Source organism: Triturus cristatus, chromosome 11, assembly GCF_964204655.1.
Source record: "Triturus cristatus chromosome 11, aTriCri1.1, whole genome shotgun sequence".
In the NCBI taxonomy this organism is placed as follows: Eukaryota; Metazoa; Chordata; class Amphibia; order Caudata; family Salamandridae; genus Triturus; species Triturus cristatus.
In genome coordinates this window covers 360,964,554-360,989,529 of record NC_140594.1, presented here as the reverse complement: position 1 = coordinate 360,989,529, position 24,976 = coordinate 360,964,554, and the positions used below count along the sequence as shown (strand labels likewise).

At 45.5% G+C, this 24,976-nt stretch overlaps 1 protein-coding gene across 1 annotated transcript in view; it reads left to right on the top strand.

The window, feature by feature from the left end:
* The window catches only part of SLC35E4 (solute carrier family 35 member E4), a 150,283-nt gene extending 135,533 nt beyond the window's left edge, over positions 1 to 14,750 (top strand). The window contains exon 2 of the mRNA XM_085633562.1: positions 10,521 to 14,750. Within this exon, the coding sequence (XP_085489688.1) occupies positions 10,521 to 10,951 (431 nt within the window). The 3' untranslated portion in view covers positions 10,952 to 14,750. The remainder of the gene's footprint in view (positions 1 to 10,520) is intronic.
* Positions 14,751 to 24,976: the final 10,226 nt, after the last annotated feature.

Genomic DNA, 24,976 nt, shown 5'->3' with positions numbered 1-24,976 from the left:
TCTGTTGTGACTGCGTAAGCGGCCACTAACTCTCCTGTACTTGTTCTCATACATGACCCATCTACATACAATGTCAAGTCTGGATCTGACAAAGGGATATCTGTCAAGTCTTGTCTGGGTTTCGTCGTGATAGTAATGACTTCGACACAATCATGTGCCAATGGATCTGTTCCGCCTACTGGTAACAGTGTGGCAGGATTTAACGTATTACAACGTCTGATTTCTATGTGTGGCTGAAATAATGTCAATTCGTAACCAGTGAGTCTCGCTATAGTCAAGTGTTGTGTTTGTGTGCGGTTCAAGAGAACCTCTACTGCGTGTGGTACATGTACTGTCATTTGGTGTCCTAACACTATGGCATCGCTTTGTCTGATTGCTAAAGCTGTTGCTGCCACCGATTTCAGGCACGCAGGAAGAGCCTGAGCTACTGGATCTAATGTACTAGAGAAATAAGCACATGGTTTGTGTGATCCTGCTTGTTCCTGAGTGAGTACTGACAAAGCAGTACCTTCGCGTTCTGTAACAAAGAGTGTAAACTGTTTACTGTAACATGGTGTTGCTAAGACAGGTGCTTGGCATAAAGCTTTCTTTAAGCTTTCAAAGGCGTGTGTATGTTCTTGAGTCCAAGGGAGGACAGTCGATGTGGCTGCCTCCTGTGTTGTCAACTGGATGAGTGGTTTTGCTAGAAATGCATATTGAGGGATCCACTGCCTACAGTATGAAGTGAGGCCTATAAAAGCCCGTACCTCCTTTTGTGTCTTGGGTGGTGACATGTTAGCAATTAACTGGATGCGGTCGGGTGTAAGCTGCCTTCCCTCCTTGGACAGCGAGTGCCCAAGGTAAACAACTCGCTGGACACAGAATTGCAGCTTAGAAGGGGACACCTTGTGCCCCTTGTCGGCCAGAAATTTCAAAACCGTCAGTGACGCTTTTTCACATTCAGGTTCGCTTCGGGCGGTGATCAGCAGATCATCGACATATTGAAGCAAGGCAGTGTTAACTGGCATGTGGATACTGTCAAGTTCTCGTTTCAGTGCTTGGCTATAGATGCTGGGGCTTTCTGTAAATCCTTGAGGTGCGCGTGTGAATTTAAAACTTCGTCCATTTAAACTGAATCCGAACAGATATTGACTTTCCGGATCTATTGGGACGCTAAAGAAAGCATTTTTGAGATCAATTACAGTGAAGAACGTTGCTTCTGAGTCAATAGCTGTTAGTAATGAAGAGATATCTGGGACCACAGGGTATTGTGGTACAATACATTTATTTAATTCGCGCAGATCAATAACTAATCGATATACTGGTGGTGCTTTTGGATCCGTTCTTTTAAGAATCGGAATTATCGGGGAATTACATATATTGGAGTCGGTTTCGACAACCACTCCTTGTGCAATGAGCTCGTCAATGATTTGCAGCAAAGCCACAACAGCATCTGGTGGTAACTTGTATTGTCGCATTCGTGGTAGTACTACTCCTGTTTTCAGTGTGACACGATATGGTGTAATATTCATGCAACCAACATCAGTGGGGCCTTGTGCCCATAAATGTGTAGGTAAATTCTGCAGTCGGTGATCCATGTCTCTGGACACGTAGTGACCTTTAAAGTCACGTAAAAATAGTCGTACTCCTTCCGGAGAACAACATATTATAGCTCCTAGAGCTTTCAATGTTTTTATACCTAACAAGTTTTCTGGACATGATTTAGTAAGCAATAAATCTGTAGTACGTGTCAATGGACCAACCGTCAGTGGAAGAGGTTGTGTTACTTCGTTAATGATAGGTTTTCCTGAGAATCCAAGGGAAATATTCTGTGAGCCTGAGAGGGGTGCCCCTGGAACTTCACTGCGTTTTATAGTTGTTCTGCTTGCCCCTGTATCAAGTAAAAACTTTCTGTCTTCCCCTAATAGTTCACTATGTACATAAGGTCCCTCTTGGTCTACAGGAACCTCAATAAGGGGTAAGCCAACTTCCCTCTCTAGGCTATTTCATGTATATCGCTGATAATCGGGATAATCTGCTTGTGCGTACTGATACATCTGTTGTGTTGTTGCTTGTGTTGCAGCAATAGGCTGCGTTTGTGGTGTTGCTACGGTTTGTTGTGGAGCTGCCTGTTACGGAGCTAGCTGTTGCGGAGCTAACCTAGGTTGTGCATGCTGAGGGATTTGTTGTTGATTCTGATCCTGTCTAGGTGGACGTGGTCTCTCCTGGGTTCTACCTGTAGCAATATTATGTTTCAGGACTGGACAATCGTGTATATAATGACCTTGTTGTTTACAATAGTTGCATGTCCCTTTCGTAGGACCTGCGGAATCACCCTTTTGATGACCATCGGCTGGAACTGACTGGGCAACAAGCATTTTCATTTTTGTATCTTTCATACGTCTTTGTTCATGTTCTTGTTCTTCTCTAATTCTATTGTGGTGATATTGTAACATCTGTAACATCTGTGATGGGGTATTACCTTGCCAGGTACTTTCGAATTTCAATACTCTATTCTTGACTTGTAGCAGAGAATTTTCAACTAATTTTGTCACAAACAGATGTGGATATGACTCACTACTGGCTTTTATGCCACTATTTATACCAAAACATTTTTCAAATCGGGAATAGAAATCACTAGTGTCTTCATCTGGCTTTTGTTTACAGGCTGATATTGCACCCCAGTCTTCCTTTTTCGTAGTTAATAAACGTGGCAGTACCTGCACTAGTAGCCCTGGTAGTGCTGTAGTCTTTTCCCCAAGCCCTGCTCCTGCAGCTCGGGCCCTTTCTTCGTTTTCTAATGCTGTCCAATCTATCTTTTGGTCTCCCACCTCCCATTCCTTTTCTTTGAGTTTCTCATAAACACCGGCGGGTAATAGGACTTTCAATATTTTCATAATGTCGGGGTAGGTATACTCTCCCATGAGTAACATGTCTTTTATTTCACGGTGGAAACCTGCTGGATCCTTGTCAGGGCCGGGTACTACTTTTTTCATTTCTAATAATTCCATTTTAGTTATGGGCGTGTACACAAACACGCGTGTAAAGTTATTACCGTCACCTCTGATTGGGTGTACTTCGCGTAACGGGTTCTGTCTATCTATGTGATACATTTTTCTTCCCGTGATGGGAACTGGAACGTGTTCTGGGCATACGAAAGCTATATACTGGTTTCGGAATTCTAGAATTTCATTAATTAAATCAGTACCTGACCCTCTCCATTTATACGTGAGTAGTTCTGTCAATATGTCAGGTAAGGGTCCTGGATCGGAGTGTTGGCTTTTATATAATATAAGGAGGTGTTGAATCATGTATATACTAGCTAAACGCTGTTCGTAGGGGTCAAGATTCAGAAACGTGTGTGCTAGTGCATCATCATTGTATTCGCTGGGACTATCAGCCCATTGTACTGCTGACCTGGCTAATTCTTGTTCGTCCATGGAATCGAGCATATGGTACCCCCTTCGATCTCGGAGTAATTTATCAACGGCTAGGAATAGGTGCTCAGGGGATCTTGTATTTAACATAGGGTTTGGAAAATGTCTATTATATTCTGGACGTATTGGACGTATCGGGTCATTAAAGCCTCTAGTATTATTATGGGGTCTTCCTCTACCTACATAAGCTATCGTTTCTATTTGTTCTGAGTCTTGCTCCTCCTCTTCCTCTGATTCAACTCTGTCTGCTTCTCGTCTTTCTTTATGTATTCGTTCTACTTCCTTGCGGATCTTTCGATACATGGCGATTATACACGTCTGTCTATCATGTTTCTCTTCTGATATGTTCTGACCCCATTTGGCAAGTTTTTGCATGGTATCATGATCTGCCCCAGGTCTGTCTTGGTTCCTAATCACGCAATTTATGAAGAAACGTAGTAGTTGTCTTTGTACATCCACTTTCTGGTATTCCATAGCTTCGTTAATACTTTCTGGACCTCGCCCTGTTTGGACAAAGCGATATATATCGTCTAGGTGTTCAACCATTCCTGGTATCGTCATTAAATACAATGTAGCTCGTCGTATACGTAGTGATGATATGAGCAATTTGTCCTGTCTACCTGGCACTGGATCGTATCTACAATCCACAAGCTGTTCTTTAAACATGTCGGATGTCGCTAATTGGGGTGTACGTTGGAGTGCTAAATCTCTAAGGGTCTGTTTATTTCGCGGCGGTGTGGCAAACATGTCTGTCGTACCTCCTGTAGCACCATCTGAGGTGCTAGGCACGAAAGGATTCGTTGGACGTAGGATAGAGATTGTAGATGTGGGAAAAACTGTAGAAACGGACAGACCTGTGGGAACTTGTGTAGGAGTTTGTAGTTGCGGGGATACAGACGGATGCTCTTGGTGTTGAACACCATCGGCAAGTGGTGTGGGTGGCATGGCATTAGCATACTCGGGCGCTACGTCATCTAAATAGGAGGAAAGGAAAACGTCCTTTGCTGTTTTGGGATGTGTTTTGGGATGTGCTTTTATCGGGAGCAATGGAGGAGTTAAGTCTTTTGGTATTTCCGGGATAGCCTTAGGTAACCCTTCGGCCAGAAGAGGATACATACCATTCATAAGAGTATTTCTTTGTCTATCTACTTGTTCTGATTTTACTCGGGTACCTTCCTCAATTAATAGATTTTCTCGGGTTTTATTTGAATTCTCTCTACCTTTCTCTTCCTGTCTGAGCGCTTTTTCTGTACGTCTATATGATTCTTTACGCCATAATTCAATGGCATCTTTCTGTGACTGTCTGGCTTTCTTTTTTCATAATTCTTCTTCTACTCTCATGATGCAATCTGCATCCCAGGTCCCCGCTGCGGGCCATCTCTGATTTTCTGGCAAATCCTTGGTGTAGTCCACCCATAAATCAAGAAATAATACGGCATCTAGGCCATGCTTATGATACATAAAGTACCCTGGAGTGTCCCTAGGTGGGATGGGAACAGCTTCTTCGAGTACCCCTTTTCTGGTTTTGATCTGTCTTAATTTCGAAAAGAGCGGCATTTTTAGACGGTTACTAGAACACACTTTATACAATGAACACAATAATGAACAGTCATTCACACCACAATATATAGAACGTATTAAAACATTTAACACTTAACAGTTTTAACGAACGATGATAACTAATAGAAAACTAGTTACTGACATAATACTGACATTAGATAATACTTATTTATATGCAAGATATACTATATATACTGCTAAACAGTACAGATACACTGCTGAAACAGTGCAGACCGGATTTGTGTACCCAAACCCGTCTTGACCGGCACAGACTATGTGCACGTTAAATGCCTCCCCGGTAATGGTACTCACCGGGTAGCTCGGAACGGAAGGCCTCGGAACGGAACTGAAACTGGACCGGACTGGACTCGACTTGATTGGACTCGGAACTTCGGAACCTGGTGGGCCTCTGTATACCTCGGATCTTGCTCTCTCAGCTAGGCTCTGGTCGGGATACTTCGCACGTCTCACCGCCTCGTCTGGGTGTTGATCGCAGCCTCAGTCGCCCCCGCTTGGCCGGAGGGAGATACAGGAAATCCTGCAGGTACGCGTTTTTGTCCGTTCAGCTGTGGCAGGAGACCGGGCCTGCAACGCACCTCCGGCGCGTGAGATGAGAAAGTGTCCCTGTTCGGGCGCCAATTTATGTGGTAAATATTTCATTACCGGTACTATTTTTTATGCGGTAAAGTCTAGTAAGAATAACTCAGTAAATATAAGAGGCAGAATCCGTGGTATTAGAGGTTCTAAAAGGCTTTATTCCTATACAAAGGAATACAATTCGAATTGCAGGCTTCTATTCCATCACCACGAAAGTTCAGGAAGGAAGGGCATACATTATTGACAGATAATTAGTTTTATAGGAAATGCATTACAGTGAAACAGATGCAAGAGGCGTAACAGCTGATAATACAGATAAAATGTGCATACGTAACTAATAGAGGCGGACATATAGGCGTAACTTAGTAAACGTCATTATACATGATGTCACAAGTGGGTGGATCCATAAAAGAATCCTGTAATGTCAGCAGAAATATTTGGCAGAGATGCGCGCGCAGCCGCATGACGTGTGATTGACGTGCAACTAGAGGGTGAAGGGGACTTGACATTTAGCTCTACATGTGGAGACAGAAGTCTGGGGGGTCATGTCAACCTAATCCCAAATCATATCTAATATCCTATGTTTAAAGAACTGTGTTATCCAAAAGGAAAGGTCTCTAGGATAGAATCTATTCTATACTGACTGTTAGTGCGTGTACAAGCGTCTAAGTGTCTACATGAGATGCGAGGGGGTAGGAATATTCCATGGTAACGGGGGCTATGAATTACTTGCATGTGGACAGCGAGGCCTGGCCCTTTGCACGGTAGCTGGAGGAATGTTTACCTAAACTACTAGACAGGAATGCATCGGATGAGGAGCGGAGCAGATAATCTTGAAGGTGAAATACAGTTTTTGGCAGGCAACAGGCTGGATCAGGCACCGTTAGCCGCGCAGGGAGTAGGACAAAGTTCATGGATACAGATGCAGGCTCAGACTGGAGCTTTCAGAGGCAGAAGGCAGGAAAAGACTTGATGACAGAATTCTGGGCCTACTCGCCTGAATCTGTAAAATGTGGAAAGTGAACCACATAAAGTCGGTGGCCTTTCATACTTAGGAATGGAATATCTGATCCATTCATGGCGGATCTGAAAGAGGACATGTTGACGGTGGACGCACATGTATTTGCGTCTTCAAAACTGGAACTGGAGGGAACATACATGTACTTATAGCATGCACATGGAGCCGTTGGGGTCTACGATAGGGGACATAACTGATCACAAAATTCATATTTCCTCAGGGAGCCAGTTTTAGGGTTAAGCTGGATGGTGTAGTGCCAGGAAGCCTCTGGGTAGTCATGTGCTTTACAAGTCCCTTAGATTAGATTAGATGAACATATTTTATTTAAGGAGTTTGTATTGGGAGTAACCTAGAACATAAAACAGCGTAATACACAGATATGTTATGGGGAGAAAGTGAGATAAGTTACACTTTCTGAGCATGGCACGTACCCTACTGAAAAGGAGTTGATTTAGGACCCAAGAGTGATTTATGTAAATAGGGTTTCCTTGCCCCTGAAGAGCAGGCTCGACTACTAATTACATATATACACCCCATAGTGAGTATGAGTGATACATTTTCTAGAATATACTTTGTACAATTAACCAGGGATGTGTGCCCACTCTTGTGCTGGTTAACTCCAACCCCAGGAAAAGTGTTGGAAACATACATGATGCCGCTGATCCCCTGCTTATCTCATTTAGGCACCAGATGTGGTATGGTCTACAGATTTACATCTGTTCCCTCCTCAATCCTCTTTTGTTTTATGATAACACTACACTCCTTCTTGTTATGTTGAATTTTGTGCCTTTTCTCCTCAGGTTCTTGAAGTTTTTAATCACTGCTTTGTAGCATTGACTGTTCGATCATTGCTTAGATACCCCCAAGCAAGAAGAGCGCATTCTGCAACTACTGAATCAAATTCAATCAAATCATATCTCTAGTAATCATTTGGCTGTACTGATGTTTTTCCTAACTCCTCATGAGAAAAATTAAATCTCTGTCAGAAAGAGTGAAAAGTTCATAACTGTACATTGAAAGAAGAGCGAAGTGTTGTGTACCCCAATCTAGGTAGCTACATGACCTTTTATGCATATTTGTCTTACCTTGCTCTGAATAACGGTTCTAGCACTGACATTTTACCCAGTTATGTGCTGAATAAATGTCGATCGGTTTTCTTGAAACTAGCCTAATTCATTATGCATGAGGATTCTTAGAAAAGTCAGTGCACATGACATACATACCAGGATTAACATACTCTGTATAAAAGTCATGCTCATCTTCATCCTACAGCAAAATAACTACTATGCAAAATTGCAGGTATATATTTAGGCTCATTTACATAATCGTACTCACAACATATCGATTGTGTAAGCAACCCTAAGGCTATCTTTATGGTATAAAAGAACCATACCACCACTTGATAGGCAGAGGAGATGCTTCCATGCTGACACAAGATGCTGAGGTCCCTGCACGCAGAAGCTCCTGCACACAGTGGTCCAAATCGAGACCAAGACAGGGTCCTTAATTCTGTTCCATCAGGTAATGGGGTTGGCTCTTTCCCAGGGGATTCTTGGCTCTACACTCACATACATGCTAGGTACACTTAGGTAGGGTTTGCATCATAGGAGTATGCTTGATTACTGTCATGTATCTATATGCCTGCACATGTTCACTGCTTTAGCACCATAGTGGAATTCTGCCTTTTATTTACTCTGTTGGTGCTTGTAATCTTATACAAATGTTTCTGTCTAATGATTGTCGTAGCAAACAGTTTTATACTAGAATGACGCTGGTTCAATAAATGCTTATTGAAAACGTCCCATCGTTTATTCTGTGTATCTCTGAGACTAAGTGAGCATGATTGACTGAGTGAAAAAGTACTGCACCTTTTCCACGATCCCTGAAGGATCAAGGGTTGTCATGTTCGATAGTTGCCAGAAACTATTCGCTCCTTGGTAAGGTTAGGAGGCTTATGGTGGCACTGTGAGCTAGCTGGTCTAAAGGCTAACATATCCTTTGGGGGTGTCCGGAATCAGTCAATCCACCAATCCCTTTGTTTATGTTGTCCAAAAGCGCAGATCCTATGTACTTTAAGGAACTCTGCAACAGAAGGAGAAAGACACAGAATGATCATTTCAAAATGTTTTTGATTACTTAGGCCTCATAGTTTTGTTCTCTGATATCAATTAGGAGCAACAGTTGCTTACTGGTCTTGTCCTGGCATTCCCCTTGCTATCTGTGGTCTCAAAAGCCATCAATGCATCAGAAGAAACAGGATGAAAGAGGCCTGAGGTGGAACCAATGCTGCACAACATTAGTTTACAGCACCCTCAACATCTGATAGGCCCAGTCTCAGGCTTTGGAGTAAATTCTGTGCCGTAGCACTTATTCTTTTACAAATTAAGCAGGGGCATTGTCCCAATGTGTTGTGTGTTTGCTCTACAAGTAGTTTTGCCTTAAACAATGCAGTGCTCCATAGGACTATACTAGTCACCCTGAATGTGAACTCATGGAGCGCCATGGAAGATCTTAAGGAATGGGTGTTACTCACTGACACTGAAATGTGGAATTGACCACATTGTAAGAACCCATAGGGGCCTACAGAAGATGGAGACAATGAAAAGAAGGTGAACAAACCATTATGCACACCACTCTGTATGGTACTAACCAGAAGTCCAAGCTTTTAAACAATCTTGACAATTGGTACAGAATCCAGGTTTATCAATTTGTTCCAAATGGATGTAGTCACTGCCAAAATGCATACAATTCGTTCATATGATAGGGGCTACTTCGCTGGAAATGGAAAACTTGAAGATCTTAGCGGACCATAATTTAAAACAATGCAGGACATGGCAGAGGTGTAGGGATTTGTGCATGATTAGGATGCAAAGGACAAGGATTTCATAGGTGGCACACTATTCATAGTCCATAAATGTTCCATAACCCGGTATCCTGTGGTGCGGATACACAAGGTTCCCGTTAGGTCTAGACTAAGCCCTCCAACATGCACTTAACATCACCTGGAGCACAACAGTATACTGTGCTGTTTGATTAATTATACTCCTATTTTTAGAGTACATACTCTCTAGTGTGCTTCTAGACGTTTTTCCAGACATGGCCCTGGGAGGTCATTGGAAGAATGTGTGCAGACATTGGTTGGCGTGCTTCCAAAATGTCCTCTTCCACTGCTACTGGTCGGTTATTCGAAATGTCTTTTTCAGCGTCCAGCATCCTAACTTGTGGTTTAGAATATGAGAAAAAGAGAAATGCCACAGTACCTTCTTTTTGTGGCATTCTAAGTCCAATACAGGACCCAGTGCTCTCAGGCCTTTTTAAACTCCTCTAAGACTGTGCCAGACAGTGAGAGGCCACAGACACTAATAAAATGGAGTCTTTGTTCATCGCTTTTTATGAGCAGGTTACCTACAGAAGTACGAAAACACCTTGCATTCTTCCGAAGACATTCCCGTCTAGAATCCTGCATATGCCCAACCAATACCTGTACGCTAATTAGATTAAACTTTCTAAGTATCTTAGACATGTAAGCCAGAGTTCCTACACTGGGGGTGGGCAAAAAGGGACTAGTGTGCGGAATGTGTATGTGGTGCACTGGGTCCTCTTGATTCAGAACCATACAGGCTCTGACAGCACCCATGAGAGGTGGCCCAAAGCACAGGTATGTTATCAGCAAATGTATAAACCCACTCCTGTAACTTTAACCCACTGACACAGTATGTCACCCTCAACTAGGGAGTGTAAGATGGTAACCCCCCAAGTTGCTTGGGGTTAGTTCTTACTGAGTTGAGAGACCGAAATCCATATTTAGATGTGAAGTTTAACAAATATTCCAGTGAATACTGTCCCTCAGACAATGTCCATTGAGTGTGAATTGCCGTAGGTGCTTTACATAGTTGTAATAACATCTCTTTTGCACTTTTTCTTTGCAGGTAGCATTCTAAAAGAAGAAAAAATAAACTCGGTGACTTTGCTCTATCTGATGTCCATTCCCAGCTTCTTCATCCTCTTCCTTGCAGCCGCATTCCTGGAGCTCGGCAAGGCATGGGACATCCCGCCGCATTGCGACAACAGGCTCTGGCTCTTCGTCCTCCTCAGCTGCCTTGGGTCAGTCCTCTACAACCTGGCCAGCATTCAGGTCATCGCGCTGACATCGGCTGTCACCATCCATATCCTGGGGAACCTAAACCTGGCTGTCAACCTCATCCTGTCGAGGATTCTCTTTGGTGGCGTCTTGACTCTGTTCAGCTATGTGGGCATTGGCCTCGCCCTGGCAGGGGTGCTCATCTACCAAAACTGCGACTTTCTGAGCCGCTCCTGGACTTCATGGAGGTCGAGGGACCAACGACACAAAATTGACTGAGTTCTTGGTTCTCCATATGGCATAAGAGTCCTAAAGGCATCAAGCGCGGTGCTGAAAGGGCGCAATGCTATGGGTTGTCTTAAGTAACTAGCGCTCTTTCAGCAGAAGGAACAGAGCAGAGTCAGTGCCTCTGGACAAACTTATTCTATGTGCTATTATCACATGGGAATAAGTAAAACAAGCCATGCAATAACCGAAACTGGTTTTAACAGCCTGTTTCTTCCAAGTCAACATCTGCTTACTTTGCACAGCAAGGCAAAGCCAGGGCTTGCCTAACCAGTCCCTTTGAAGCCCACATACAAAGAATTCATTTGAATTAATCTTAAATAAAACTATTTGAAATCAATGAGTACTGACACTGCCCAAACCAGGTGGAGAGGCACTATGAGATATTGATCCTGGATTATATATGTAAGAATACCTCAAGACTCACAAATCTTCAGGTTTTTTGAGTATCCTTAAGAAAAGCTGGTACAAGAAATTGGATGCACTTTAATGCCGGTCATTTTTGTAACTGGAAATGCAATGTATTTGTTGGCATGTTAGCACATGCATTGAATAGTCACAAGACGCAGGGACCGGCCAGTCGGCAAAAGATGGCTTGCCAAACATGATGTAGGAAAAGAGCTGCTTTACTGTACTTTGTTTTTCTTTCTGTATCTACATTTCTCAAATCTAGGTTATTATTCAGAGTCAGAGAGTTAGGCTTCGTTTCCAGGGTACACATTGCAGAATACAATCACATATGTGTTCTTAGCGGATGGGACAAGGAGGTGCAGCGGTACTTCTTCTGCGGTATCAAAGAGAGGAATGGAGGATGTGACTTCATAGAACTCTGTGGAGGCTAATTCCTCACTGATCATGAAAGATCAGGTTGTTCCGACAGTGGGCATTTTCTCTGGGAGACATTTGCATTGCTATTGGCCGATTACCGAGAGACCCTAGCCACAGTTAATGCAGCACTTGAAGCTGTGGACAGCAACACAAGTTTTGCAAAACAGTATCAGTTCATTGGATATCAATTTATTTTAAGGAAGATTTAAATAGTATAATCCTTAAGGTCGTTTGTGGATTCTTCACAAGGCTTAGAAGATACCATACCTGTTGACTATAAGACTGTAGTCTGCTGAATATAGGGAGCATGGGTTACCATATACTGGTTAAAGAAATCAGTCCTTAAGCAATAACCTGGTTCTCATGGAGTTTCTGTGGGGTCTTTTGGTGACCTAGGTTATGGGGGATCACATTCAGCAACGTAGCTCAGTTTACAGATATGAGTGGGACAAAATGGCAGATTTGTCGCAGTTGATGTATTTATTTTACAACGCGGGTATTATGAACTCTTTGAGAGAGATGCTCATGAAATCTGTGATCTAGGCTCTGCACTCTTTGATGGATGTAATGTGAGGGGGTTCAATCATAGTGGTTGGGTTAAGAATAGGGGCATAGAATTGTGTTAATTTTTAGGTCACCATTACATGTATTTCCTTTTGGGACAGACATTGTAGCTCGTGCATTTTACTCTGTGACACACTGTTGGGTAATGTGTGTGGTACAATGATGCTCCTATCTGACTGAGGTGTGCAAATACAACTCAAGTGTCAATAGCCTTCACAGTCCGCAACTATGCATACAGCCTTCGAGTAGGCCAAAGTAAATATTCGGAAGACCATAGTGAGCCATGAACGACTGCACTGGGATCACCAACTGGGAGTAACATGGAAGAGGGTCTGTTATTTGTTGCACCCCATCACTGGTAAAAGAGCAGAGCATCCAGTGGCATCACCCAAACATGCTGTCACAATTTGGAAAAACTCTGACTACGCAATAAACTACAGTGTCGGAAGCTAAAGAGAAACCCCGTCAGCCACCAAAAAGAACATGCTTTAGATCCATCAGCCTTTGCACATTCTCACTATCTCAGTGCCACTTCCATCACTGTGAACTTTTGCTAGCACAGCATTCTTGAATGAAGGAATAGGAACTGGTGCCTTGTGCATTAGACCTAAAGAAAGTCATGAATAGGTTATTTCGGAAAATGGTAACAGGACAAAAAGTCGTAGCCATCTTGGAATAGACACGCTAAGCAGGCTGCAAAGACAGCTACTTGGCTAAGGAAGATTACTGGTATTGCCACAAAGGTGATAAAGTTAACCATTTAAGGAAAATATTGTTTCAAAAGACCACATTATCACAATGAAATATATTATAGGGACTAGCATACTGATGCTTGTTTCTGATGCAATAGCCGCAAAAGTAATCTTAAGAGACACTAGCTTCAATTGAGTATTTGTTGATATTCCCAACACAAGGTGGTAGTGTTCTTTGATAAGGCCCAAGTGCAGAAACTCTGCTACTCACTCCTTCACAGTACTTTGCTGGGGGACATCCCAGGACATACCAAGTTCTCTGTAGAGAGGTTAAGGTGGGCAAGGAATAGCTCCTCAGTAACCCTGCCAATAAGCTGAGACATTGCAGGGAGGGATGTAGGATACTCTCTTCCTCTAAGGACTGAAGATCACCACCTCTGAGAGAGGTGGACGTTTTTTCTCTAATGAGAACCAGGTTTCCTGGGACTATGCTGCAGTCACTAAAATAGCAAGTGCAACAAAGGGCTGTACTTGTTATTTTCATAACTCCTGCAAACCAAGAGATAGGAAAGGCATACACGCGTTTTCTTGTCTACTCCAATATCGAGCCATTATCTAGGAACACCGCTCTTTGCCTTGGTGATATGGCTGGATTTTCAGTTCTGTTCGGTCACCAAAGTTATCGATGGCTATGGCTGGGTCCACACAGGCCTTAAATGTGGGGTTAAGGACTTCTTGGTGAAGATACCACTTGTGTGCAAAGTGAGACTGCAGCTTAGGGTGTCCAGTCTCTTGTTGTTGACTTCCAATAATGTTGGGGACCCAAAAGAACATGCTTTAAGTGAAAGCAGACTCCACAGTTTCACTGCCACTCCGCATAATCAGCGGAGCTGTGGGACCTGAGTGCACCCTTTCTTCTTCATATAGTCCCCAAAGAATCAACCCTAAGGGACAAACTTGGTCTCCCCCAGAATGGCCATCTCCTGGTCTGGGAGGTTAAGCCTGAAATTGTGGAAGATGCTGGCAGCTTGGAGTAAAAGGCCTTTCTAGGTTGTAAGGAGGATGGTAGTCTACCTACTGCCCAATGGATGATGCTCAGTGAATTGGCTGTGGCTGTATACATGTTTTACCACTGGAGACCTTACCAATGCTTTATTTCTCAAGATTCAGGATTGCCTGTTTACATATGCAGAGGCTGGTCTCCATAATCAGGGCAGCTGTGTCAACGAGTATCGAACATCAGAAGTTTATTCTTGTTGGTTTTCTTGCCTTGCTTGAGCATAATCTTCTGCTCTTCCACCCCACAGTCTAGAAACAGTCAGGGCAATTCATAAAAGTAAATTACACTTGTGAGTGATATGCATGTGTAAGTTTACTCGTACACTTTTGAGTAACTTTATTACTTTTTTCTATTCACCATTTACGAGCGTAAAGTTACTCAAAAGTGTAGACTCACATGTCTCCACCCGGAGCCAAATCTTTAAATGCAAGTTATTAGTGCCAAAGATGAACAGTAGTAAGTCCAGCACCATACATGGGGAACCACTGATACTGCAGTACCATCAGATGGAAAATAAAGGGGGAAAGGACTTTAAATAGAACACAGTAGGAAATATTCTTAAATTAAATGACATTATTTAAAATAGTAAAAAATGTAAATGTAACTTATTGCTAAACATTATTTAAAAATAAAACGTTTAATACATTTTAATAAGCTTCTTTGAATTTAAAAATGAATGTTACTTAGATGGTGGAAGATAAGGATATACATGGAGTGGGCTCAGGAGGTGGGCATGGGAGGAATGGAGGAAGTAAGGAGTTGTGATATGTACTATTTAACTGTTGGGGGTGGTAATGGGAGGATGTAATTGCATCACCAGAATTACCACTCACCAAACATGGAACATTATTGTTTTAATGACTTGCTGTTGTGTGCTGCTAATCTGTGAGATGATCACAATACTGGGTACTGCTGAAAATTATGTGTCTTGAATTATGTTTTTTCTTGATGATTAAAATAATAAATTAAGATTAAAAAATGTAACTTTTATTAAAATGTAATTAAATTACTTTTAATTCTATACATTATGTGTAATAATTATTCATATATAATAAAAAATATTTTTTTTTTACCTTAGGGGTTTTCATTTTATTAATAAATCTTCTTTTCAAAGGTAATTTTTTAATTCAAAATTAAGTTAAAAGTACTGTAGCAATTTTTGTTCTAAATTAAAAATAAATATATACAAATAATTTACATTATTATTTAACAAAAGGATAATGTTACTTCCCAGTAAGCATCTGTTCTTGGCATGTAGAGCTGCAGATTCACATGCGTTCCATACTCCTGCCATCTAGTGTTGGGTCCAGATGTTTGTTTTTGTTCGAAGAAGTCTTTCCAGTCACAAGGTAAGGCGACTCCTCCTTTTGGTGATAGTGCGCATGGGCATTGAATCCATTGTTAGATTGTTTTCCCGCAGAGGGTGAGAAGGGAGTTAGTTAGTGTAGAATAGAGATGTCCATCCGTATGTATATAAAGTGAGAACTACAACAACTACAGGTACCCGGGGAGGCAGACGGGCAAATGTGAATTATAGCTCTACATGCCTAAAACAGATGCTTACTGGGTAAGTAACATCTGTTCGAGGCATGTGAGCTGTAGATCACATTCATTGCATGGACTATACAGGAGTATACTCCCAAAGCAGTGGCTTACCTGTATTTGTTGCAGTTGTTCGAAACAGTGTTTTAAGTACTATCTGGCCTACATTAGGCTGTTGCCTCACTAACACATCTACACAATAGTGCTTGGTGAATGTGTGCGGTGTAAACCATGTTGCTGCCTTACAGATGTCAGCTCGGGGAATATTCCCTAAGAAGGCCATAGTAGCCTCTATCTTGCGAGTGCAATGCGCTCTAGGGGGTATTAATCAAAGTTCTTTTCGCTTTCACATAACATGTCTGGATATATTTCACAATCCATCTTGCAATGCCTGATTTAGATATGGGGTTGCCTTTGTGTTGTGGTGGAAAAGCAACAAAAAGTTGCTTTGTATTGCAAAATTCTTTGGTCTTTTCACATAGTATAGTAGAAGTCTTCTTACATCAAGTGTGTGTAGAGCTCGTTCTGCTACAGAATCAGGTTGAGGAAAGAACACAGGTAACTCAACTAATTGATTGATATGAAAAGCATAAACTACCTTAGGAAGAAATTTAGGATTGGTTTGAAGAAAGAAAGGCTCTTGTATAGTTAATGCCTGGAGTTCACCAACTCTCCTTAGTGAAGTGATTGCGATAATAAAGGAAACCTTCCATGAGAGGAATTGTAATTGACACCTGTGCATTGGTTCAAATGGTGGGCTCATTAGCCTTATAAGGAGTATGTTTAAGTTCCATACTGATGCAGGTGGGACTCTTGGCGGTATCACCCTTTTTAATCCTTCAATAAAGGCTTTAATCACTGGTACTCTGAATCGAGATAAGTGTTGTCTGTTTTGTAAGCATGCAGCTACTGCTGCTAGATGTAAGCGAATGGATGTATAGGCTAGTCCAGATTGCTCTAAATGTAACAGATAACAGATGATGTTCTGCACAGAAGCATCAAGATAATTGATATTGTTAGTGTTACAATAGATAACAAACCATTTCCATTTTTTTGCATAACATGCCCTAGTAGGATATTCATACAGTCTGGTGTTAATTGTAAATAACCAAACTCTATGACTGCCTGATTTCTCTATGGCTCCGAGTGACGAGACTGGAGGTCAGATGCAGCTTTTGGTGTGGAATAACTGACAGCTCCAGCGTGGTGGTGAACCAGGGTTGACGTGCCAACTGGGAGCTATGAGAATCTGTGTGAGGGATGTTTGCCTGAGCTTCCTAACTACTGGGGAAATGAGCGGGAGAGGCTGTAAAGCTTAAGCAAATATCCCTGACCAGTTCATCCATAAGGCATTGCCTTTGGAGAGCGGATGTGGGAACCTGGAGGCAAAGTTTGGGCATTTTGCGTTTTGTGCTGTGTCGAACAGGTCTGTGTGAGGAAATCCCCATTCCTGAGAGTAGGGGAGGAGAACTTGGGGATGAAGTTCCCACTCGTGGATTTGCTGCCTCTGTCTACTGAGATGGTCTGCAATCTGATTGTTTACTCCTGGAAAATGCTCTGCCAGGAGATAAATCTTGTGGTGTATGGCCCATTGCAAATGGCTTGTGCTAGGTGCGACAGGTGGAGAGAGTGTGCCCCCCCCTGTTTTTGTATATAGTACATAGCTGTCATGTTGTCCGTGCGGACTAGGACAGCTTTGCCTTCTTAGGCAGGTTGCTCCCCACGCCGCACAGCACCGCCTGTGTGTCCTGCCTTAGCCCCACCTGCCGCTGCTGAGGAGAATTCGAGGCCCTCCTGCACCCGCAGGCTGCCACCTGCGCCTCATCCCTGGTGGCCAGTGGTAGGCCGTAGGTAGGTTTTTGTCTTGCTGTATTTGTCTTGCTGTAATTGTCTTGCTTCCTATCTGTTCTTGTATTGTAAATTGCCTTATCTGCTTAGAGCTTCTTCCTCCTTGTTCCCCGTTTTTCTATTCTGTGCCCTGTGCCCCTTTGCCTTCTGTTCCTTTGCCGTTCCTGCCCCGTTTTCCCACCACTGCGTCCCCTGCGGCCTGCCCCCCGCTCGCCCATTCGTCCGCTCCCCCCTCCCACCTTCCACCTCCCCTTCTTATGGCGGCCGTTGCACGGTGAGGAGAGCAACCCTTGACCCTTCTTAGGCAGGTCGCTCCCCACGCCGCACAGCACCGCCTGTGTGTCCTGCCTTAGCCCCAGCTGCCGCTGCTGAGGAGAATTTGAGGTCTTCCTCCACCCCCAGGCTGCCACCTGCGCCTCATCCCTGGTGGCCAGTGGTAGGCCGTAGGTAGGTTTTTGTCTTGCTGTAATTGTCTTGCTTCCTATCTGTTCTTGTAATGTAAATTGCCTTATTTGTTAGCGTTTCTTCCCCCTTGTTCCCCGCTTCTTTATTCTTTGCCCCATGCCCCTCTGCCCCTGTTCCCTCCATAATTGTATCTGTTCTGCATTATTTGTTTACTGTTTCTTCCCCCCGCTTTTTTTATTCTGTGCCCGGTGCCCCTTTGCCCCCGTTTCCTCTGTAATTGTAATGCCTTATCTGCTTAGCGCTTCTTCCTCCTTGTTCCCCGTTTTTTCTATTCTGTGCCCTGTGCCCCTTTGCCTTCTGTTCCTTCGCCATTCCTGCACTGTTTTCCCACTGCTGCGTCCCCTGCGGCCCCGCCCCCTGCTTCCCCCCTCCCAGCAGCCTCCTCCCTCCCCTTCTTATGGCGGCCGCACCGCTGGCATGGCTAAGGCAAGCCCGTCTGCGCCCGTCCGCGCCTAGACCGCGCCCTGTGCCAGAACCTCTGGCCCCCATGAACGCCACTACGCCTGACTCCGCTACGATGCCAGCACCCTCCACGCACTCAACACCGGACGGCAACACACCTGCTTCCAGGCCGCCCCAAAGCACATCAAAGGACCCTTCTCCTGCCGGAACTGCAGCTTCACCAGCACCAGAGACGCCAATACGCCAACACGGACTGGACTCAACCTCCTCCGCTGCATACTCTGGAACACCCGCTCCGCAAGGAAACACGCGAACTCTGGGACCTGCTCGACACGTCCTCCCCTGACGTTGCCTTCTTGACAGAGACATGGCTGAACGACTCCTCGGCACCCGACATCGCCATAACCATCCCGGACGGCTACAAGATCACCCCCAGAGACCGCACCAACTAAGTTGGAGGAGGAATCGCCATCGTCCACAAGTCCACCCCCAAGGTCTCTACCAACTCCGATGACACACTCAGCACCGCCGAATACTTGCATTTCCAGATCCACACAGACCCCAACACCACCCTCAGAGGAACCCTCGTCTACAGACCCCCCGGACCCCGACCACAGTTCAGCGACTCCATCGCCGACCTCGTCAGCACACATGCCCTCGCCTCCACGGACTACATCCTCCTCGGGGACCTGAACTTTCACCTCGAGAACAACGACGACACCAACTCCACCACCCTGATCAACAACCTAGCCAACCTCAGACTCAGACAATTCATCACAACACCTACCCACTCTGCCGGCCATACACTCGACCCCATCTTCTCCGCAAGCCCCCACGTCTCCTTCAACCACACCACCAAACTCCACTGGACCGACCATCGCTGCGTCCACTTCACCTTCTGGAAACCCACCACGCACCACCGCACCCAACAGATGCCTCGCCGTTGCTGGAGCAAAGAGACCGAAGACCAGCTAACCACCACCCTCGCCCAGAGCCCACACGCTGACCCCTCCGACCCCGACACCGCGCCCGCAACCTCAGACAGTGGATCGACGACTGCGCCAACACCCTCGCCCCGCTCAAGACACCCTCCAACAGTCACACCAGCAAGAGAGCCAGCTGGTTCACTGACGACCTCCAGGCCTCCAATCAAACCTGCCGAAAGCTGGAGAAGAACTAGCTCCGTGAACAAACACCGGACAGCCACGCAGCCCACAAGAACGCCACCCGCCGACACCATCACCTCATCAGATCAGCCAAAAGAGCCTCCTTCAAAGACCACCTAGACAACAACGCACACAACAGCAAAGAGCTCTTCAACATCGTGAAGGAACTCACCAACCCCAGCTAGAAACACCAACGACATCCCACCTTCGCAAGACCTGTGCGACTCACTGGCCACCTTCTTCCATCGCAAGATCACAGACATCCACGACAGCTTCAACGCCATGACCGCACCGACAACTACTGAGACCTCCACCCCCACGACCACCATCCTCACCAACCGCCTGCTGTCCTGGACCAACATCAACAACAACGACACCATCAAGACCATGAACACCATCCACTCCGGATCTCCGTCAGACCCTTGCCCACACCACATCTTCAACAAAGCCAGCACTGCCATCGCACCCCATCTCCGGAAAGCCATCAACATCTCCTTCGAAACAGCAACCTTTCCGGAGAGCTAGAAGCACTCCAAGATCAACGCCTTACTCAAGAAACCCAAGGCGGACTCCAAGGACCTCAAGAACTTCCGGCCCATCTCCCTGCTCCCATTCCCGGCGAAGGTCATCGAGAAGACAGTCAACAAACAACTGACCCGCTACCTCGAGGAGAACAGCATCCTGGACCCGTCCCAATCCGGGTTCCGCAGCAACCACGGAACCGAAACTGCCCTCATCGCCGCCACCGATGACATCAGGACCCTGTTCGACAATGGAGAAACCGCAGCCCTTATCCTCCTGGACCTGTCAGCTGCCTTCAACATGGTATGCCACCGCACGCTACATACACACCTCCACAGTGCTGGGATCCAAGAGAAGGCCCTGGACTGGACCACCTCCTTCCTCTCCGGCAGAACACAGAGTGTCCGCCTCCCCCCCTTCTGCTCCGCAGCCACCAAGATCATCTGCGGCGTCCCCCAGGGCTCATCCCTCAGCCCAACGCTGTTCAACATCTACATGGCACTGCTCGCCCACATCGCCCGACTGCACGACCTCAACAACATCTCCTACGCCAATGACACCCAGCTGATCCTCTCCCTCACCAAAGACCCCCATACTGCCAAAAACAACCTCCACGAAGGAATGAAGGCCGTCGCCGAATGGATGAGGAACAGCCGACTGAAGCTGAACTCTGACAAGACGGAGGTCCTCATCCGCGGATCCACCCCTTGGGCCTGGAACGACTCCTGGTGGCTGACCGCACAGGGGACAGGTCCAACACCCACCGACCACGCAGGCAACCTAGGGGTCATCCTCGACTCCACCCTCTCCATGACTAAGCAGGTAAACGCCGTCTCTTCCTCCTGCTTCAACACCCTCTGCAAGATCTACAAGTGGATCCCCACCGAAACGAGAAGAACGGTCACCCAGGCCCTCGTCAGCACCAGGTTGGACCAAGGAAATGCCCTCTACGAAGGAGCCTCGGCCTATACATGCCTGATCCTCGACATCCCTCGCCGCAGCCACATCACACCCCACCTGAGAGACCTGCACTGGCTCCCCGTCAACAAGAGGATAACCTTCAAGCTCTTCACCTATGCACACAAGGCACTCCACAACACTGGACCAACATACCTCAACAGACGACTCAGCTTCTACACTCCCACCCACCAGCTCCGCTCCGCCGACCTCACCCTCACCACAGTCCCCCGCATCCGAAGAGTGACCTCCGGCAGAAGATCGCTCTCCCACCTCGCCGCCACGACCTGGAACACCCTCCCCATCCACCTACAGCAGACCCAAGACCTGCTGACCTTCAGAAGACTCCTCAAGACCTGGCTTTTTGAGCAGTAGCAGCTTTCCCCACCCCCCAGCGCCTTGAGACCCTCACGGGTAAGTAGTGTGCTTTACAAATGCTATGATTGATTGATTGAGGTGAATTTGAAAGGCTCTGAGTGATAGAAATACTGCTAGTAGCTCTAGGCGATTTATATGGAGACTTTTGTGCTTTAAACTCCACAACCCTTGTATTGCGTGATCATGTAAATGAGCACCCCAACCAGTGAGTGATGCGTCTGCTGTTAGCACTGTCTGTGGAACAGGATTGATGAAGGACTGCCCTTTGGATACATTTTGTGGGTTCCACTACTGCAGAGAGTGATGGGTGCGGCCATCTACTAACACTAGATCGGTGAATTGACCCTGCGACTGGTTCCACTGACTTGCTAAGCATTCTTGAAAAGGACGCATTTTGAAGTCTTGCATGGGGAACAATCACTATGGAAGACGCCATCATTCCTAGCAGTTGTATGAAGACTCTTGCTGGTAATGATTGGCTGAGCTGAAACTGAGTGAGAAGAGACTGAATACTGAGAATTCTGGCTGCATTGGGCGAGGCTAGAGCTGTTTGAGTGTCTATGGTGGCTCCCAGATAGGTTTGTGTGTTGGAAGGCGGCAGTTGAGACTTCAATGCGTTCACTGTAAACCCTAGTTTGTGTAGTAAGTGAATTGTGGCTGGAGTGTGTTGGAGACACTTCCGATAAGTGCTGGCGTCGATGATCCAGTCATCCAGGTATGGGAAGACATGGATATGCTATCTTCTCAGATGAGCTGCGACTACTGCCAGGCATTTGGGAAATACTCTGGGAGCAGTAGAGACTCCAAACGGTAGGATTTTGAATTGGTAATGTTGACCCGCTATCACAAATCTGAGATATCTGCGATAAGTATGATGAATTGGAATGTGGACATATGTGTCCTTTAAGTCTAGAGTAGACATAAAGTCACCCTGCTGTAGAAGTGGGAGCAGTTGTTAAAGTACTAACAAAAGTTATGCAGTTCCTCAAATGATCGGACAAGTGAGAGGAGAGTCTGAAAGCCCCCGGGTATGTGTTCCGTCAGCGTAGGGGAGGAAGGGAATTCCTCCTGTCGGAACTAGGGTCTTCACACACCCAGCCAGCTAGGTGTCATGCTTCATCATATGGACCTGCTCCTCTTCGGGTCGGCACTGCAATAACCGACGGGCACCCATAAAGGGGCTCTTTAGCGGAGATCTTTTGTTCCTTGCCTTGGTGCAGTGGGTGTGAGGGGCCTAGGTAGTGTAGATGTGTTAGTAAAGTGATTAAAACAGGTTGGATAGTCCAAAAAGACTTTTAATCAGGCTGGCTATCCACCTGATTAAAAATAACAACAGAAAAAAAAAAAAAAAAAAAAATAACAACAGAGTGGCAGCTATCTGACGTGATGGTTCAGTTTAGCTATGCTCAACTCTACAGGTCAACATGTTTCATGCCTAGTGGTCAGAGAGAGCCATGGCAATTCTTCAGGACCTAGTGGATGAACTATCTACACAGTGTGGTGGGTGTGGATTGTACCTACCACGTATCAGCACTACGAGTGAAGTACACACAGTATCACAGAACGACCCAAGAAAGAGATGCAGAATGAAATCGCAGCTGTCTCGATAGTGCTCAGGTCATGGTATACTCAACTCTCTCTCTCTCTCTCCATGTCCAAATGTGCTCGTGAACATCCACCAGTGTAGACAACGTCACAATTTGGGTGGAACGTGACAATGTAATGGGTGCTAAGCGATGACCCCCAAAAAGATAGGTGACCTATCTTAGTGAAATTAAGAACCAGAAAACTATGTTAAAATGATGTTGGGGAATTGCTCATTAAAAACGCAATAGTTGTCTGAGTGGATAGGGATATCACTCCACTCACCTATCTGTAGTTAAAGTGTTGGTTCATTCAGTGTCCGATGGGGTATCAGGACACCTAAAACATGGTGTCAAGAAACATGAAGGGCAAGACAGTGAGTTGACCAAAAAAGCAAGGGCATTGGTGTCCCTACCACCCCTGTGCACATCGCATGACTGAGCCGACGGAGGGGGAGCATAGCTCATTTGTCACCCCATCCTGCTACCATCTCACAGCGGTACAGGGATGAGATTTAGCGCGGTATGTGGTCAGGTCGCTAGTAATCCGTACACAAAGGGAAGTTACCTCAAGGGTTGTAAGCATTCCCCACGGTCGGCGTGCGTCCCCTTTACCACCACCTCGGGACTCACCTGCTATCCAACTGTGGATGAAGCGGCTTGGTGACAGCAGTGTAGCAAAGTTCACCGATCACAACCCCACTCTGTAAAGCATTCTGGCACAAGGACTGGGCATTGCCTGCAAGCTGATTTACTCACCAATCCGCTTAGGAAATGGGCCGAGTCACCTACCCCTCTCTGCCGGCACCGGGAAAGTAATTGATAGGGTATGTATGCTGGACCACTATAAAAAGACCTACAGTCCCCTCTTTTGTTGATTAGCAGTTGTTAGAAGTGTCACCAAGTGGAAATGTTCTGACAGTATGTAGGGGTTTAGTTCTCTGAGGCCCAGAATAGGACTCAAGGAGCTGTCCTTTTTGGGAATTAGAAAATACAGGGAGTATAAGCCTGACCCTTGATATTGTAACGATACAGTCTCTATGGCTCCTTTTAGCAAGAGAGACTGGGCTTCCTGTTTGAGCAGGTGTAAATGTTCTGGTGAAATTTTGTGCGATCGAGGTGGAATGTTTGACGGGTTGGTGGTAAGCTCCTGGCTGTAACCATGTTGGATAATTCCTAACACCCATTTGTCTGTAGTTATGGATTGCCAAATGGGGAGGAATTGTAGAAGACGTCCCCTGACATGTGTTAAATGAAGGGTAGGCAAGTCACTGAGTGTTAGGGGAAGGGGAATTACGTGGTGTGGATCCATTGCCCCTACCTTTGCCATTGTTATCTGTATCCTCCTCCAAAGAAGCCTCTTGAGGATGAAGATTGATTGTTGCCTTTGTATGAGGCAACAGTATTGTCTGAAGATGTGGTCTTGGACCACCCACGGTAGAAGGAGCAATGAAAGGAGCCACAATTTGAAAGAGATTGTAGGGCTCCCATTAATTAAGCTACCTCAGGGTCTTTTTTCATTTTCTCCAAAGCCTGATCTACTTCGGGCCTGAAGAGATGCTTTTTATCAAACTGAGTATTCAAACTGGATTGTTGGACTTCAGGTTTAAACCCGGGAATCCTTAACCAGGCGTGCCTCCTAAGTAACACACTAGTGTTAATCTCTCTAGCTGCGGTGTCAGCAGCATCTAAAGCACATCGAATAGTGGAATTGGAGATGAGCTTTCCTTCTTGTACTAAATCCTGAGCTTTAGCTTTGTGCTCATCTGGGAGATATTGGAGCAATAGCTCTATTTCGTCCCAGTGCGCTCTATCATACCTGGCAAATAGGGCCTGGGTGTTGGCTATACACCAATGATTCGCTGCCTGGGCAGGTACTCGCTTACCAGAAGCATCTAATAATTTTGACTCTTTGTCTGGAGGGGGGGCATCCCCGAGGTTTGGGAATTGGCCTGGTTACAAGCATTAGAGACAACCAGTGAGTCTAGTGGTAATTGCCCCTTAATAAAGAC